The 18227-nt window shown below is 44.7% G+C and overlaps 1 protein-coding gene across 1 annotated transcript in view; it reads left to right on the plus strand.

The window, feature by feature from the left end:
- LOC101392905 (scavenger receptor cysteine-rich domain-containing protein DMBT1) overlaps positions 1-14490 on the plus strand; it is a 38835-nt gene extending 24345 nt beyond the window's left edge. Inside the window, exons 11-22 of the mRNA XM_087432757.1 lie at positions 68-100; positions 269-313; positions 478-516; positions 994-1032; positions 3031-3069; positions 3613-3639; positions 5769-6080; positions 6958-6999; positions 7575-7607; positions 8178-8353; positions 10876-11258; positions 13962-14490. Coding sequence (XP_087288883.1) covers positions 68-100; positions 269-313; positions 478-516; positions 994-1032; positions 3031-3069; positions 3613-3639; positions 5769-6080; positions 6958-6999; positions 7575-7607; positions 8178-8353; positions 10876-11258; positions 13962-14253 — 1460 coding nt within the window. The 3' untranslated portion in view covers positions 14254-14490. The remainder of the gene's footprint in view (positions 1-67; positions 101-268; positions 314-477; positions 517-993; positions 1033-3030; positions 3070-3612; positions 3640-5768; positions 6081-6957; positions 7000-7574; positions 7608-8177; positions 8354-10875; positions 11259-13961) is intronic.
- Positions 14491-18227: the final 3737 nt, after the last annotated feature.

An 18227-nucleotide genomic window follows, 5' to 3' on the forward strand; every position in this document is an offset into this window, starting at 1 on the left:
TCTTATAGAAACATGTGTGTCTGATATGGTTGTCTTATTGCTGCCTTGTTATTTTGTTCGTCTGCAGCTTCAGTCTCAACCACTGTGAACTCCATACCAGGTAAAACAGTGTCTCACTGTCTACTGTCCCATTAAGTGCCTCTTCTTGGAGTTACATTTATCAGACTAGGCTATTCCATGAAAATGTTGTCCCCAACACAACCTCAGTAAAAACAGAAACCCAGGAGTCCTCTGCACTTGTGTTGAAGTTTCTTCTCTTTTTCTATAGATACCTCTTCAAGCTCAGCAGAAGTGATCTCTCCATCTAGTAAAGGTTCTCTCACTGTGCTGTTTAAATTAATGAGACCAGTTTCTTACTTGTCATATTCTATTTAGAAAATGAATCTACTTCATAATCATTTTGCACACAAGGTAAACCTCAATAGAAAGACGCATAGGTGTATCATTTCTCTCATTTTCTCATTCGTTCCTCCACATATGTATCTTCAACCTCAGCAGAAGTGGACACCCCCTCTGGTAATGTTTTCTGCCTGTCACATTTCTTAAGTTAAACATGATCAACTCTCCATCTTTCTGTTGGACAAATGAACATATGTACTGAATATTTTGTCTACGGTATAAACCCCAATGTAAACAGAAGTCCCAGCACCCTTTGCACAGAAATTAAGCTTCATTTTCTCTTTACTCATCCATAGACACAGAGATGGTCCCTCCACTAGAGAACATCTTCTGCTTGTAGTGCTGGTCTTAATCAGATGTGCCCAAAGGAGGTGCGGGCTGGGGGCCCACACCTGACCTGCTTGGCAGTGTGTGTTGTGTTTCAGGTGATGCTTTGACTCATCCAGCACACCCAGTGCACACACTAGAGAACTGGGTTGTGCTAGCGTTGGTTCTACCCATTCGCTCTTCTGTTTTCGACCATGCAGTTGTTTAAACCACAACGTTCCATTTCCTTTTAGCTGACATTTGAGTTTTGTTCTTCTTTGTTTGCAGATACAACTCTCACTTCAGGCGAAGAGCCTTCTTCACCAGGTATGCTCTCTGCTCCTTGCAGTAGTCCTGGAGTGTTAATTCCCAGCGCTGAGAAATTCCCAGCCCAGCAAGAGTTTGACACCCAGAGTAAATACTTCCTGTTTTCCCAGAAGATGTCAGGGGAGAGGAGAGGAGAGCAGGTCAGGGAGGCCAGCTCATCCCTCCTGAGTCAACTCCAGGGAAGGTCCAGGCCACTCCCCCATGGATGATTGTGATTCTGAACAGTGAAGGCAGATGTGGCGACAGGATAAACAGGATAAAATAGCATCAAGTGTCAACCCTGGAGGATACCTTAGAGATGACCTACACCAGCAGTTCTCAAATATTGATGTGCAAGTGAACGGCCTGGAGAGCTTGTTAAAAAGCAGATTCTGATTCAGCAGTTCCAGGTGGAGCCTGAACTCTGCATTTCTCACAAGCTCCCAGGTGATGACCACACTGCTGGTCATGGGCCACATTCAAGGAGTGAGACACTAAACCACTGCCTTTGTTTTTGAGGAAGACGAGGCCCAGAGAAGGAGTAGACTTGCCTAAGACTGTCTTAGTCAGCCAAGGCTGCCATAACAAAATACCACAGACTGTGTGGCTTCAACAATAGAAATTTATTCTCTCACAGTTCTGGAGACTGGAAGTCCAAGATCAAGGTGCCAGTAGGTCAGTGTCTGATGAGGGCTCTTCCCTTAGTTTGGAGATGGCCACCTTCTCACTGTGTGCTCACAGGGCCTTTCCTCAGTGTGTGTACACTAGCAGAGAGAGAGAGAGAGAGTGCTCTGGTGTCTCTTGTTGTAAGGACACTAATCCTATCAGATCAGGGCCCTCCCATATGACCTCATTTACCTTTAACTCTTCATTAGAGGCCCCATGTCCAAATACAGCCACATTGGGGGCTAGGGCTTCACCATATGAATTTTGAGGGGACACAATTCAGTCCATAGCAGTCACAGAGCTGGAGCAAGGCAAAGCTGGGTTCCCAGCTCCCGTCCAAGGTCCTTTCTGCTCTCAGGCTTTGCTGATGAATTCATCTGTGTGATTCCTTCAACTCCATCTGAAACCCATCTCTTCGGTAACAAGGCCTGCTGCTTTCTTCTATTTCATTTATTTTCTTAATTTTCGAGTCCTGATTACTTTGAAGATATGTGGGGTAAAACTCAGTGAAACCAAAGTTTAGGGCTTTCTTTCCACTTATATTTAGGTATTGTTTTCCTCCATCCCTTTTTTCCTTCCTCTCTCTCTCCCTATCTCCCCTCCTCCCTCCATCCCTCATTCTTCACTCCCTTCTTTCCCTGCCCCGCCATGACTCCATTTTTGGCAGAAGATTCCTTCGCGTGTAGTTCTCGCTGGCTTTTGACATCACGTGAGGCGAGTGTTTCTTGGTAACCCTGGTTGATGGTAACACATATTGTGTGGCACTCACACATTTTTCTTCCTTTATGAAAGCATGACAACCGAAATCACTTCCTGCCTCTTGGAGTGTGAGGACAGATGTGGTGGCCACTGAACCATTACCTTCCTTCCCACTCATCCTTGAGGCACCCCATCGAGCCCAGAGTGAATGTGACTCCGTCATCTTATGCTCCTGAAAGGCAGAGTGGTGTAGAAAGAGTGTCTGCCTTGGGGCCTCACAGGTTTGAATTGTGGATGGCCTGGGCATGTTACACAAGCCCTCCCAGTCTCCACTTCCTCATCTCTAAAATAGTGATAATACTTACCTGGCACAGTCGTGGTAAGGATTAGAGATGTAAATTGTATGACACATTGTAGATGCTCAAAATGGGAATTGTTGTTAATCAGACTTGCAAAATGCCAACTTCTCATACACAATTTACCACGAATGTGTAAATCTGCATGACAAATAAGCAGGGTGGAGTCCATTATATACACCATATGGAACAGGCTTGTTTTCATAAACTTGTAGTCTACAGCATAAAATTTCAATGAAGTCAAATTTTAATGCTTTCTTTTCAGTGGAAATTTTCTTTTTTGTTTTTTCTTTGGCAGCCACAGATCTGATTTCCACAAAAGTGACACGATTACCTGGTAATGATCATATCCTGTTACTAGACTACAGCAGTTTGGTTTTACAGTAATTTATACAACCATACTCTATCATAAAGTCCATTGTTACCTTTCCTACCTTGCTTCCCTCTGTACATTTTCATGTTGAATTACACCTCTCAGATATGATCTTGCTCTTCTCTAACAATATTTCTGAGGACTCTAACTTGATTTTCTTCATTTCATTTTCAGCCGCTGTAAAGATTTTTTCCTATAAAATCTACTGCTTTTGTATTCTTCCTTTCAAAACTTCAGTATATGTATAAAGCTTCTTTTCTGACCACTTAATAAATTATTTTATTTTTGGAGAATAAATAGGACACAATACCACTTGTTACATTTTGATGCCAAAAAAATAAAACTTAAGTACAGTATTTCTACACTCAAACCATAGTGGAAACTTAAACAAAAGTATTAATGTCTAAAATGAGAAAAACGTTTGGTTCTTTTTCAGCTTTGAATATAAATAGGTGAGGGTTCCCATTTCTTAAGCTTAGTTTTTCTTCTTTACACTTACAATTTCAGTTGGTGAAGAAATCGTCCCTTTGCCTGGTAATTTTTGTTTGTTTCTAAGCACTAAAATTATCATATTGTTATTAATACTGTTAGTATCGTATTTCTTTTTCATTCAAATTTCCTACTCTTTACAGAAAAATTCTATGAGCTTATAGGTATATACGTGAAGACACAAATATGTGTGCACACCAGACACACCTTTATGGGTGGGAAGCCCCAAATTCACCTCCCGAGACCTCACGCAGAAGATATTTGCCTTTATTCATAGTTCAAACAAGCATGGTTATCTTGCTTCCAATATCACAGCAACAAATTAGATGAGGAGATAGCAACCATCCTAGACCAGGATATTGCAGTCGCAGAGAAACTGAAGCCAGTGGTGTTTATTAACATTCACCAAGCATCTTCTATGTGCCAAGCAGAGCAGGAAATTGAAAACTAGTCACTAGTGACCAATTTATATGAAGACAAAGCATTTTACACACATCTGTGGGTGTGGCACCACCAACATAATACAGGTTTTACTTTTTTACTATTTTTACTTTTTAAATCACCTTTTGGGAGGTATAATTATGTACAATAAATTGCACACATCTGTGAGTTTTGTCTAATGTATAACTATGTAACCACCACCACAATCAAGATAGAAGGCATTTCCATCACCCCAGAAAGTTCCCTCATACCTCTTTGCACTAAATCCCTCTCACCTCCCCCAGGGAATCACTGATCTGCTGCTGTCACTGTAGTTCAGATTTGTTTTTCTAGAATCTCATATAAATGGAATCAAATAATATGTGCTCTTTCCTTCTGCCTTCTTTTGCTTAACAAATTGTTTTTGAGATTTGTCCATGTGGTTCCATATACTGGTAATTTGTTCCTTTGGTTGCTTAGTAATATTCCATTGTAGGGCTATACCACAATTTATTTGTCCCTTCTCCTGTGGATGGACATTTGGATTCTTTCCACGTTTTGCCTATTGCTGAGAATTCTGTTATGTACAAATCTTTCTGTGGACATGTGTTTTCATTTACCTTGAGTAAACACCTAGGAACGGAATAGCTAGGTTATATAATATAGGTTTTTTTTTTTTATTGAGGTTAATTGGCATATAACATTATATTAGTTTCAGGTGTACAATATAAGGAGTCAGTATTTGTATACATTGTGAAATGATCACCACAATAAATCTAGTTAACATCCATCACCATATATAATTACAAACTTTTTTTTCTTGTGATGGGAACTTTTAAGATCTACTATCCTAGCAACTTTGTAATGTACAATACAAATATTATTAACTATGGTCACCATGCTGTGCATTACATCCCCAGGACTTATTTATTTTATAACTGGAAATTTGTACCCATAATAGAGTTTTTCTTTGGGGGGGGGTTGTGTTGTTTTGTTTTGTTTTGTTTGTGAGGAAGATCAGCCCTGAGCTAACATCCATGGCAATCCTCCTCTTTTTGCTGAGGAAGACTGTCCCTGAGCTAACATCCCTGCGGATCTTCCTCCACTTTATATGGGACGCAGCCACAGCATGGCCTGCCAAGCAGTGCCTCCGTGTGCGCCTGCGATCCAAACCCAGGCTGCCAGCAGCAGAGCGTGGGCTCTTAACCTATACGCCACAGGGCCGGCCCCAGTAATAGAGTTTTTACAGTTAAAATGTTGGGTTTTATTCATCAAGAGTAAAAGAAATCTCATTGGACAAATTTTGTTTGATAAGTCAGAGCAGTGCCTCATTTTAGAACAGTTGTCTTCCAAAGATTTGGCGGTTTGCCTGGTTTTGTTTTTTCTTTTGGTTTTTAGTATTTTCGTTTAAAGATTAAGTTCTGAGGTTATGTGGGAAATTAGGCTGCCCGTAATGGCCATTCCTCGAGGGTTTCAGTTAATTAAGGTTTTACTTTTTATGACAGAGTGAGTGTGATACAGAGAGAAAGGTGGGCGGAGAGAGAGAGGGATAGAGAGAGAGAGAAAGAGAAAAAGAGAGAGAGGCAAGATGGGGGCTGGAGAGAAAGAGAGACGGAGAACAATAAAATCAGACATAGCGCTCATTCCAGTGTTATTTTTTCTATTGCAAATACCCGGCGATACCCTGAGATGGGGTTGCGGTAGGAACCTGACCATGCGCTCTGCACACCTGACTCGCTCTCTTGCTCCCACAGACCCGCCCCTGCGCCTGGAGGGCGGGCGCAGCCGCTGCGAGGGCCGGGTCGAGGTCTGGCACCAGGGCGTGTGGGGCACAGTGTGCGACGACCACTGGAACATCAAGAACGCCCGCGTCGTGTGCCGCCTGCTGGGCTGCGGCCGCGCGCTGGGCGCCCCGGGGCGCTGCCGCTTCGGCCCTGGCCGAGGGCCCATCCTGCTGGACGACGTGCGCTGCGCGGGCACCGAGGACGCGCTGGAGCGCTGCGCCCACTCGGGCTGGGCGCGGCACAACTGCCGGCACCAGGAGGACGCGGGCGTGGTCTGCGCAGGTACCCAGCTCCCTCGCCACGCCGGCCCTGGGGTGTCCCCGAGGCTCCGTCCCTTCTGTTCTCTCCAAGCATTCCTAAGGTCAAAACTCACCACCCCAAGGTATATCGGGTTGGCCAAGGCGCCAGATGCCAGGATAGCAAGGACGTATTTGTTATACAACCGTTGTGGTAAATATTTTAATGGTCCAGGCTTAGGGGTTCATTAATCAGTTTTGTCTAATTCCGGTTAAGGGCAATATCTGTTCCAAAATATAGCTAAAAGATTATGAGGTCAAAGGAAGGAGTGACAGTGTAATGAAATGAGTAAGGACATGGAGCTTGCTGCTATCCATCCAACTACATTTGTCCTGTCCCTCTTTCAATCTCTGAGAAGGGCATCAAGGGACCTTCCTAAGCAGACACCCCTCTTCACCTTGACCCGGCCCTCAGAAGTCCAAACCCTACAATGTCCAGGTTCCCCTGTGTCCCTTTCATCCAAGATTTGGCTTACCTTTCCTGGAATATTTTTTATTTTTACCAACTATCCATCTTGTCATTTTGACTTCCATAGGTTGACCCCCTTCTGTGTAGAGTAGTACTTCCTTATATTTGTCCTAAATTTACCCATATAAATCTCAAGGAGTTATGGAATTCTAAGATTTGGTGAACGAGTCTGAGCTCACCACGTCTGTTCCATTCTTAGTTTTTTACAGTTTAATCAGTGGAATCATTGCTGTTGCTTTTACCTTTTGTGTTGCATAGAAATGGGACCCGAATAGAAAAACTGAGTCCCTTTAAGACAAACATTAATCCCGAAGAAAGCCAGGTAGTACGAGTCTGCTTGGGGTGGTGAGGTTCTTATCTTCCAGATTCTCACTTGTATTGTGTCTGTTCACAGTTCCAACCATTCCTCATGCTGTTGGGGGGCCCACCCTAAATAGTAACTTATTTTCTGTTCTTGGATTATACACCAAGGGGTTTCCTTTTCATTGGGTACAGTATCCAAAGGACCAGTGGTCTGGGCAAAGAGTGAATCTGGCTAGCTGTGCTTCCTGGCCTGGGAACTGGCCCTAGGTTACTGTCCTGCCTTGCTTCTGGGCTGTGGAGGCCTTCGATAGCCACAAACTGCATATTTATTTCCAAGCCTGAGTTTTCATGGATGTCATGTGCATGGGAAGGGACACCAGCCAGAGGTCATACATGTAACAGTGTTTATAACCTGCAAAGCCCTCTATTTACTGTTCTCTTGCTCCAACAGATCTTGGTGTTGATGACATCTGTATTCTCAACACTACTGAGCACATGCCAGAATCCCTCCCTCGGCCCCATCAGGAGGCCCTGGGCCCTCCTTTCCTTCACATTGCCCTGGAGTATTTTAATGTCATGTGTTCCAGCTTTAATAGCTGAGTCAAATGAGCCCATTTCCCTGCAGTTCATGTCTACTGCTGGCTACATCGTTCTCTTCCAGTGTTTCTGCACACTGACATTTATTTTTCTTCATTCTCTCCTCACCAGGTCCAGCTGACTCTGTTGTACCCAAAGACAATGGTAAAGTCTTCTCTCCTCCTAGGATCTGAGGCTGCGGAAAGGGGGAGTTAAGAGAGCAGTCTGGGGAAGAAAGAACAGGCTGTGGGGGAGTGGGAGGGGGACCAGCTTGTGTGTCTCCACGGAGATCTCTTGTGTCTCCATCCACTCACTGGGCTTCAGAAGGTTGGGGAAGAAGCCCCTTTATACCCTCCCCCTTTGCTTCCACTCTCTTGCCAACCTACCTCTCATACAAAAGCCCAGATAGATGCCTGTTCAGGCTCAAGTGTTCTCAATGTGTGAAATGAGCTGTCCTTTAAATCCTTAGCTGAGGCTCTGACTCATGGCCCATGGGTCATATGCTGTGGGTGGGAGTCCCCATGGATATAGTGTGACTTTTGGAAAAGGGGGGATGTAAATAAAGTCAATGAAAGTCAAGTCAAAGGTGGAGGGTGATGAGAGTTGAGCCAGCCCCAACCCAGGGCACTGTCCATAGTACTTTCATAAAGTAAACATGCACCCACACCCCTGACCTACACGTCCAGTGTACCAGGTTCTCTTCGTAAGGATCTCCCCATCCTCCACCTCCTGCAGCCCAGCTCTCCTGCTTACCTCACCTCTTCCAAGTCATCATTGACCGAGGCTATCTCCGAAGGCTGGGCTACTCTTCCTGGGACATCCACTTAAATGATAAGCTGTGTCGCCCCCAAGTCACAGGGCGCTATCTGATCTTCAACATTCCCTATGGCCACTGTGGCACCATCAGACAGGTAAGAAACTGACATGGTGGTTGTACTCTTCTGTAGATGGAGGCCAAAGAGATTGGTTTGGAAAATTCAACCGCCTGTTGAAAACCTGGGTAAGGACAGAGGAAAGGCACAAGCCATGATTCTGTTTCTGAGTTTGGTGAGACCTGGAGTAGCTCACTAATTTGTCTGACACTTTCCTTCCTTTTGGGAATTTGGGATACATACTGAATTTGGAATACATAGTAACAAGTGTTGAGGGCTGATGGACTGATGAATGGGTAAATGGATGGATGGACGGATGGATGCCTGGTGTTCTCATAGCTCCAAAATCAAAGCATTTTTCACAACGTGCTTCTTTATTCAGCGTTGGTGCACATGTACCATGTGCAAGCTGTGGTGCTGGGCGTGGGGGAGGACAGATGATCTGTCTGTCTGACTGCTATATTTCTAACCAGGTTGCTAGCGATTTTTCCCAATTAGAAAGCAAATATCTAGGACACTTATATATAATGAAATGCAAATGTCTATTTCATTTTCCTTAACCACCCGCTTATTTCACAAAACGATGTCATTGAAGTTGACAGGAAACAAGTATACCAAAGATATAGAAAGAGTGTATAACCATGAAATCATTTATCTCAGTGCAATTTAACAATATAACATTTTTCAAAACAAAATCCCCATGCTATTCCTTTGTTCTTTTGCATCCATGTTTAGACACACACAGAAAACGCTTTGCATTGTTGGACGTTGAATTCATTGAAACAGTCGACATGATGCCAAATAACCCCTTCAACTCCACACTTCACATTTTGTCCATCTGGTTGTGCAGACCATGATCATTCTTATCCTTTTTGGTCTGAAATTTTAGTTTTTACCTTAGAAGTTTCTGTCCCAGGAGCCATGCTAGAACCCTCCCCCACCCCGTCCCCCGTGTCTGGGAGGTGGGCAGCTCCTGGACGCTTCTGGGCCATCAGGGAGGACCCTCAGATATCCTCTCTGGCCCTGGCTGGCCCAGCTCCCCCAGCAAGCCTTGTGTGCTGACCACAGTGCTGGGGCAGAGGACACAGCAGGTCAGGAACCACCTGGGGTGACGGCCCAGTCCCAGGCCACCCACGTGGAAAACACTGCCTTGTATGTCTGATTTCTGAGTCAGTGAACAAGCAACCTTCTAGGTGCTGAGGACACAGCAGCCGAAAGACCGACGGGGCCCCTGCTCCGTGGCTCTTACATTCGAGAAAAGGGAGACAGGCACTGAACAAAGGCACAAATGAGAGTCATTTTATGGAGAAACGGTTAAGAAGACAATAAAACAGGGGAGGGGATAGGAAAGGATATGGGCTAGAAAGAAGGCCGCTCTGAATAGGGCGGCTGAGGAGCCGTGGCCTGAATGAGGAGATGGAGCCAGTAGAGACGGACAGGAGCCCTGCGTGCAAGGGATCAGCCAGCAGAGGCCCGAGGCAGCAGCAAGCTTGGAGGGCTCAGGGAGGAGACCGGAGGCCTGTGAGCACCACGAGGCCCGTGAGCACCGGGAGGCCCAAGGTCAGGTTGGAAGGGGACGGGCCATGTGGTCATGGAATTTAGCTTTTCTTCTAAGCTGTGTATTCTCAATGGGTGTCACATCACCCTGAAGGGGGTGGAGAGATATTGGTTTTTAGGGGCAAAAAAGGGAAAAATCTTTCTTTATGGATAAAGCACAGATATACATACAGAACATATATAGTATATTTGTTGTACAAAAGTTTCATAATGGAGGCTGGGAAGGGGGTGGGATGGGTAGGAAAGAAAATACCTAAAAAAAAAAAAAGAAAATGCCTAAAAATCCCTCCTCTTAGGAGGGCCATCATGGAGAAAAAGTTGAGAAGCACTGGTCTAAGCTGACGGGGTGGTCCTTGGAGGGTTCCAAGGCAGAATGTCACAGGATCTGAGTCACACAGTCAGGGATTCCTTGAACAAGTGCCCCTGGGCAGGCTGACTCTCTGGGCTACAGGAAGGAGGCTGCCAGAGGTGGTGGACCCCTGCTCCTCAGCCTTCAGCACCCCTTCAGCCCCTTCAAGTCATGCTGCATTTGAAGGAGCAGGCTGAGAGCAAAGGTCAGCAGGGCCAGGCCCTCAGCTCATGAGGAGCCAGAACTGGTCTGGGGTCAAGAGCAGGGAGGAGCCAGAAGAGAAGATAAGAGCTGCAGTGGGGTGTGGTCTGTGGTTGCCTAAGAACATCATGGGCTGAGGGAGCGGAGTGTGTGGAGGAATTTGGCAGCCAGCGTGGACCTTGCACCCCACCTCATATACCACAGCTTAGCCCTCACAGGAGGGAAAAAGGAAATCCAGGCTCACACACCAGGGGCTCTCTGCATACACCCCAAACTCCAAGAAGCAAAGACATAAGGCCCCCCAATTATGTCATTAGGTACCACAGAAGTCTGGCCCAGGGCCTCCTGCCCTCCAGCTTGTCAGAAGGTGTGAAGGAGAGGTTCTGCTCGTGAAGGAAGGTACTTGTCAGGGAGCCAGGAGCACTAGCCACCAACTCTCTTCTCATCCTCCCAGGAAAGCCTTGGCTCCCTCAGCTACTCCAACTCCATCAGAGGCCGAATACGGGGCCACCACGACCGAGTCATTGTGCGGCACAAGGTGCCCCAGCTGAAGTTCACCTGCAGGGTGGACGGCCCGTCAGCAGTTGAAATCATTCCTGGGGCTGACGTCCCAAGGGAGGGTGCCGGCTACGATGTGTCCATATCTTTCCTCGAGTTGCCTGTGTCCCAGCATGTGGAGAGCATGGGGCCATACTATGCCAGCCAGAGGAAAGAGGTCTTCCTCCAGGCCACACTCCACAGCCCGGATCCCAGCCTGAGGCTCTTTGTGGATACCTGTGTGGCTTCTCCAGATCCTCATGATTTTACAACAGTCAAGTATGATTTGATCCGGCAAGGGTAAGGAAAATGGAAGGCCCTCTCGGGTTGACTATTTTATTCCCGTGGCATTCCTTTGGGTGACCAGTGGCTTCTCAACTGGAAGTCTTAAATCATAACATTGTGCAAAAGAGTCCTGCCCCAGAAGCAGAGTTGGGGCTTTCACCAGCCGTCTGATCCCAGTTGGGACAAATAGTTATAGGAAGTCTGGACAGCTTCCCAAAGAATCCTGGGCAGAGCCCTTGCTGTCTCAGACTCTGCTGTCCAATCCCACCCTTTCATACCTAAGGCTCCCTTACCTTCGAGTTTTATGACTTTATTACACTCCCCATTCATGGTTCAGGCCCTCAGGGCATTTGGCCTACATTGATGGGCTGGTGGGTTATCAGGCTCAACTCTTATAGTAGTGAGATTTATTCTGGCTCCTTTGGTTAAACAAAGGATTTGCCAAGGTAGAACTTTGTCAAGTTGTTTGCCTTTATAGCTCCCTTAACCCCTAACAGGGGCAGAATGCTTATGGATGGGCAATTGACAACCCAGTACAAAAATAACAGGAACCCATCATTTACTGATGGCAGCTTTAGAGTGGTGAGAGCCACACGAGAAGCATCATTGTGGTGCCTGTTTTCAAAAGCCAGGGGAGGGGCAAGATGCAGCACCTTCCACAGGTGGTATGAGCTACGGTGTGAGGGTGCACAGATGTGGCACTAAACTGCACTGAGATGCAGAGTGAGAAAGCTCTTCCCTTTCAATTCTCCAAACAAATATATCAAGGAGAGAGGCACAGTTTGGTACCATTTTTTCTTCTACTTGCTTTAGATTTAATTTGCTCTTCCTTCTCTAGTTTCCTAAGGTGGAGGCTTAGATTATTGATTTTAGACCTTTTTTTCTTTTCCAATAGATGCATTTAATGCTATAAATTTCCCTCTAAACAGAGCTTTAGCTGCATCCCACAAATTTTGGTAAATTGTATACTCATTTTCACTTAGTTTGAAATATTTTTAAATTTCTCTTGAGACTTTTTCTTTGACTTATGGGTTACTTAGAAGCGTGTTGTTTAATTTCCAAATATTTACAAATTTTCCAGCAACCTTTCTGCTATTGGTTTCTAGTTTAATTCCATTCTGATCCAAAAATGTGTTTTGTGTGATTTCTGTTCTTTTAAATTTGTTAAGGTGTGGTTTATGGTCCAGTATGTGGTCTATCTCAGTGAATGTTCCATGTGGGCTTGAGAAGAATACGTACTCTGCTGTTGTTGGATGGAGTGTTCTATAAATGTCAATCAGGTCTAGCTGATTGATGGTGCTGTTTAGGTCATTTATCTCCTTCCTGATTTTCTGCCTGCTAGATCTGTCAAGTATTGATAGGGGGCTGTTGAAGTCTCCAACTATAATAGTGCATTTGTGGATTTCTCTTTGCAGTTCTATCAGTTTTTGCCTCATATATTTAGATGCTTTGTTGTTAGGTGCATATACATTAAAGATTGTTATGTCTTCTTGGAGGATTGACCCCTTTGTTATTATAAATAATGCCCCTCTTCATCTCTAATAATTATTCTGCCTCTGAAGTCTATTTTGTCTGAAATTAATATAGCAAGTCTACCTTTCTTTTTATTTATTTATTTATTTATTTATTTATTTATTTATTTATTTTTGTGAGGAAGATCAGCCCTGAGCTAACATCCATGCCAATCCTCCTCTTTTTGCTGAGGAAGACCGGCTCTGAGCTAACATCTATTGCCAATCCTCCTCATTTTTTTCTCCCCAAAGCCCCAGGAGATAGTTGTATGTCATAGTTGCACATCCTTCTAGTTGCTGTATGTGGGACGCAGCCTCCAGCATGGCCGGAGAAGCAGTGCATAGGTGCGCACCCGGGATCCGAACCCGGGCCGCCAATAGCGGAGTGCGAGCACTTAACCGCTAAGCCATGGGGCCGGCCCTCTACCTTTCTTTTGATTAGTATTAGAATAGTAAATTTTTCTCTATCCCTTTACTTTTAACTTATCTATGTCTTTTATCTTTAAAGTGGGTTTCTTATAGACAACAATATAGTTGGGTCTTGGTTTTGTTTTTGTTTTTTTTATTCTACTCTGGCAGTCTCTGTCTTTAAATTGGTATATTTAGACCATTCACATTTAAAGTGATTATGGATATAGTTGGATTAAAACCTACTGTCTTGGTCACTGTTTTCTATTTGTTGCATTTGTTCTTTGTTTCTCCCCCCACTCTCTTTTTGCTGGTTTTAATAGAGCATTTTATATGCTGGTTTTAATTGAGCATTTTATATTATTCCATTTTATCTCCTCTCTTGATGTATCATTTATACTTCTTTCCCTAACTTTTTCAGTGGTTGCTCTAGGGTTTACAAAATACATTTTAAAATAATCTAAGTTCACCTTCAAATAATACAACCACCACCTTTAATCTCCCCTTTTGACAAAATAGAGTAGGCTTCTGAAGGCTGCAGCTCTAACTAGAATTTAATTACCTTGTTTTGTTTTTATTATGTTTATTTTACAGTTCCCTTCTATTTCTGGCCAGGAACAGTGGCTTTTCCACTCATGGTAGTATTATAAAGTTTCTTTATAAAAAATAAGAGTGGGTAATGGGAAGAACTCCATTTAGAATTCAGAGGTCTGAGTCCAAGCCTGATTATTTGAGTCAGAGTGAATTCTCAACATGCTTTAAATTAATCCTTTTGGCCTGGGGTTTTTCTTCCCATCAGATGCATCAAAGACAATACCTATGTCAACCTCCACTCCCGCCAGAAGAACATGGCCCAGTTCAAGTTCAATGCCTTCAGCTTTCTCAACAGCTACGATGTGCTCTATCTGCAGTGTAAGGTCGCCGTGTGCAAAGTGGGGGACCACTCTTCCCGCTGCTCCCAGGGCTGCGCAGGGCAGAGTAAGAGGGATGCAGGCCCCACGGAGACCATGGAGGAGCAGACTGAGCATTTCCAAATGGTGGGGCCACTGGAAATCCACAAACGAACTGATCAGAGCAAGACCCTTGTGTGATTTCTCCAATTTTCACATGAATCTGTTAGAAATTAGAAGCTAAGTCTGTTTCTTTTCAGTTAAGTAACAAATTTGACAAAGTTGTCTATATAGAGACAGGATAAAAGAAATAGCTAAAGAGGTTATCTCTGAGGTTTGTTACTAAATAAATCTTCTCTGATTACTAAACTTCTAAGGCAGTCATTCTCTTTGCAGGCTAGAAATGTTGCATTTTCTAATTCTTCACTATCCAGAACTTGATCATTTCTTAAACTGTACAAAATGTTATAAAGAACAGAGTTATCTCTGTATACCACATTGCCAACTTAAAGATTTTTTTTAATGTTCAGATGCTAGTACTGGATCTTTTTGTTTCTGTCCCTCTGGTGGTGTGAGAATTTACTTTCAGATCTTGCCAAGAGTCTTAGAAAAATAAATTAAGTGTCTGTCAGACAGCCACTGCTCTTTTTTTTTTTTTTTTAACTCTAATAACTGGTCAGTTAAATAAAACACATCATTTATTCATTTACTCATAGTCATTTACTCAAACAAGCTTTGTTTGTCTGTTTTAAAGGGAACAAATTGGATCCCGGCTTTGTTGGGCTTGGGTTACAGCTTGCAAATGAGAAAGTCTGAAACACGATCATCAGAGCCACTCGTGCCTGCTTTCTGAGTTACCTTCATCTCAGTCTGTCTCCCAGATCCTCAAAGCATTATAAGAAACCTGAAAAGCACACAAGGATAGATTAGCATATTCCCACATCCTCCCACAGAAGGAGGGCAGCACCCACTTGATCTAATCTCTTTTTTTATCTTGACAGATAGAGGCCTGTACTAGGCTCAGTACCCTCAAGTTGTCTTTAAAGAAACAGACTTGAACATAGTCAGATTTTTTTTTGCTTGTCAAGAAATATTCAGTAGCAATATTTAAAATGAGTCCTCAACTCCAAGAAATTGTTCCTGTCTTTGTCAATATATAGCATGGTGGAGCCTGGGAGCCAACCCTGAAGTCCTGAGAGATGAAAATCTGACAAGTGACCCCAAGACAGGCACTGCCTTGAAAGGGGAACATCTCAGTTTCATTACAAACATGCCCTTCGTCGACAACTGTCTTGGTAAAAATGTGATACCTTTATTTTTGTGAAGTTCCCTGCTTATGCATAGAAGTTGATGAAGTGTGATTACTAGTCAGTTTGGTGAAGATGGCATCTTTAAATCAAAAGTTAATCATTTGAAACTGAGTAGCTTCATCTTCAGTCACACGAAAAAATGATTTTATTATCTGGCATCTATTTCTTGCAAATGCTTCAAATAAATAAAGGAGTTTTTCCAAGTAACTATGAGCTGATAGTGTCTACTTTCAAAAGTTCACCTGCCCATTAACTGTACTTATCCATGAGAGGGAGGAGGCTAACAGCTTCCAAAATCTAGCATTTTATGGCTTTTAACAAATCCCTAATGTGAAAAGTGTTGACGATGACAGGACTGAAATTTTAGAATAAATAAGGATCCAGTGAACTTCCAGATGAGGCTCTCTGGGTGTGGTTCAGTGGATAGGATCCAGGAAGTTGCCCTTTCCAAAAGCATTCCAAGTGATCCTTAGGAATGCTGAAGTTAAAAGCCAGGGCCACTGTTGAGCATTCCATGCCCCATGGATCAAAATGCACTTAACAGGGAGCCACTCGCAAACACCAATGGTGCAGACAAAAAGGCCCAAAGAGAAGCCTGCTCTCTCTACCCAAAGGACCAGTAAAGGGGCAGCCTAGCAAGACAGACAACTTTTAGATAATACCTGCCCTGCTCCAAACACCGTGGGTAAAACTGCGGCTCCACCCGCAACCCAGCCAGCAAAGGTAAAGTGGGGAGCCTAGACTGCCAATCACCCCCAGCACTCCTTACCTCTCCCCTCCCCTCCCCAGGGTGGCATCAGAGAAGGCAGAATGGGGAGCTGGGGCTTTCATCACCTCTGGGTAGTAACCAGGGCCTCCCCTGCATCCCCCATGTCAAGTGAAGATCAGGTAGGGAGCCTGGACAGGCAGGTATGATGCAGCCCTTTGAGTCTGCTCTAGGGTGGGGTCAGAGGAGGCCTAGTAGAGAGCAGGGACTTCTACCCACCCAGACAGAGGTAAGGAAGAGGTGAGTCCACCTTTCTGGGAGGAGGGGAAGCAGAGGCCACGTGGGTAGCCTGGGTTCTACCCTGCTCAGCAGTAATGAGGTGGCCCTTGGCATCTCGACTGCACATGCTGCTATTCCACTGTCCATCCTTTGCTTTTAGTCTTCCTCAAACACTTTGTTAAGCAGGTCTCTTGAATATAGCAGAGTTAGACTTTACTTTGCGAGACATTCTGAAAATCTTACTCTTTTAAGAGCATCTGATGTGACACCCAGGTCTCCCTCAGATGGAGTCACTCATTCTTCAAGCTGCTGAGAGTGTTGGCTCTCAGCTCCACTACTTCCCCAGAATTTCCCTCAGCTCAAGACAGCTGCCCTGTCCAAGTTCACAGCCTTTATCCAATGGCTGGTCAATAGAACACATAAACATCTGAGCACCATGCTTCAATGTGGGCCATCTCTGAAGGGCCAGCCCAGCCTAGGACTCCCCAGGGATTGGCTGGGCCTTTTACTATAGCTGCTCCATAGTTCACCGACTCCCCTTGCCCAGTCCTGCTTCCCTCACTCCACACAGGGGTTGATCTTGAGTGCACTCCCCAGGAATCTTCCCTCACAAACCTCTATGCCAGAGCTTGTTTCCCAGGAACCCACCTCTTGATAGTCAGGACCAGGTGTGGTCTGAGGAAGCAGACTCCAAAATGGGACTCGGGGGCTGGCCATGAGGACTCATCATTGGCGGTAAGCGGAACACAGATAGCCCTTGACTGTAACTCATTTTCTCATTTAATCCTCACAATACTCCCAGGGGGTTGGCAGATGTTACCATCCCTATTTTAAATTGTGGAGATCAAGGCTGAAGGTGACCTGGCCAAGGTAATCCACCAGGTAAGTTGGAGGAACTAAAATCCAGGCCACTAACTCCAGATCCAGGATTGTTTTTTTGTTTTTTGTGAGGAAGATCAGCCCTGAGCTAACATCCGATGCCAATTCTCCTTTTTTCCCCCTGAGGAAGATTGGCCCTGGGCCAACATCCATGCCCATCTTCCTCCACTTTATATGGGAGCCACCACAGCAGCGGTGCATTGGTTCGCGCCGGGGATCCAAACCTGCGAGCCCCGGGCTGCCAAAGCAGAGCGCGCGAACTTAACCACTATGCCACCAGGCCGGCCCCCAGATCCAGGTCCTTTAATCACTTCACTGTAGTTTTTCCCAAGAAAAAGCAGCTTACTGATACCACGTATTATTATCTACTGAAAATGTATTGGTATAGCTCAATAGCTCCACTACAAAGGGTTTTTTGATTCATGGTGATATGATTTTACCCTTTCTAGTGAGTAAATATTTGACAGTTTTCTTAGTATTACACTATTATGCCTGATGTGCCTCTGAATAATCCCCTTGCATGGCCACCAGTGGACGTTCAGTCAGTTCCTGACAGAGGGACGGCTGAAGGGCTGATGACCAGACAGTTTTTAAGTACTTCATTTGATTTGCGCATTCTAATAGAGTTCTTAAATGTTTTCACATTAGGTTAGAAAAGAACTTGTCAGTAGTTCCATTTAGGTTTACAGATGGAGGAAGGCAGAGGAGACTCAAATGCACGGCTGGTTGGGGAAGTACTGTATTTGGAAGATCTACATGGAAATATTAAAAAAAAAATGGGGCAGGTCTGTTTTGATTTGTAGTTGGGAATCGATCAGGCCCCTAAGGACTTGTTCCGTGAAGGCAGAGACTCTGCCATATCCACGTCTCCCCTCAGCCTGCTGTATACTCAGTACCTGTGGACACAAGTGGAGAACACCTTGGGCCTTCAGGAAGATGGCTGCCTGTCTGGATGCATATTAGAGCCTGAGACCACCTCGTTAGGTGACAAGGTAGAGTTG

This window comes from Ceratotherium simum, chromosome 6, assembly GCF_057802395.1.
Source record: "Ceratotherium simum simum isolate JZ-2026a chromosome 6, ASM5780239v1, whole genome shotgun sequence".
Classification (NCBI taxonomy): Eukaryota; Metazoa; Chordata; class Mammalia; order Perissodactyla; family Rhinocerotidae; genus Ceratotherium; species Ceratotherium simum.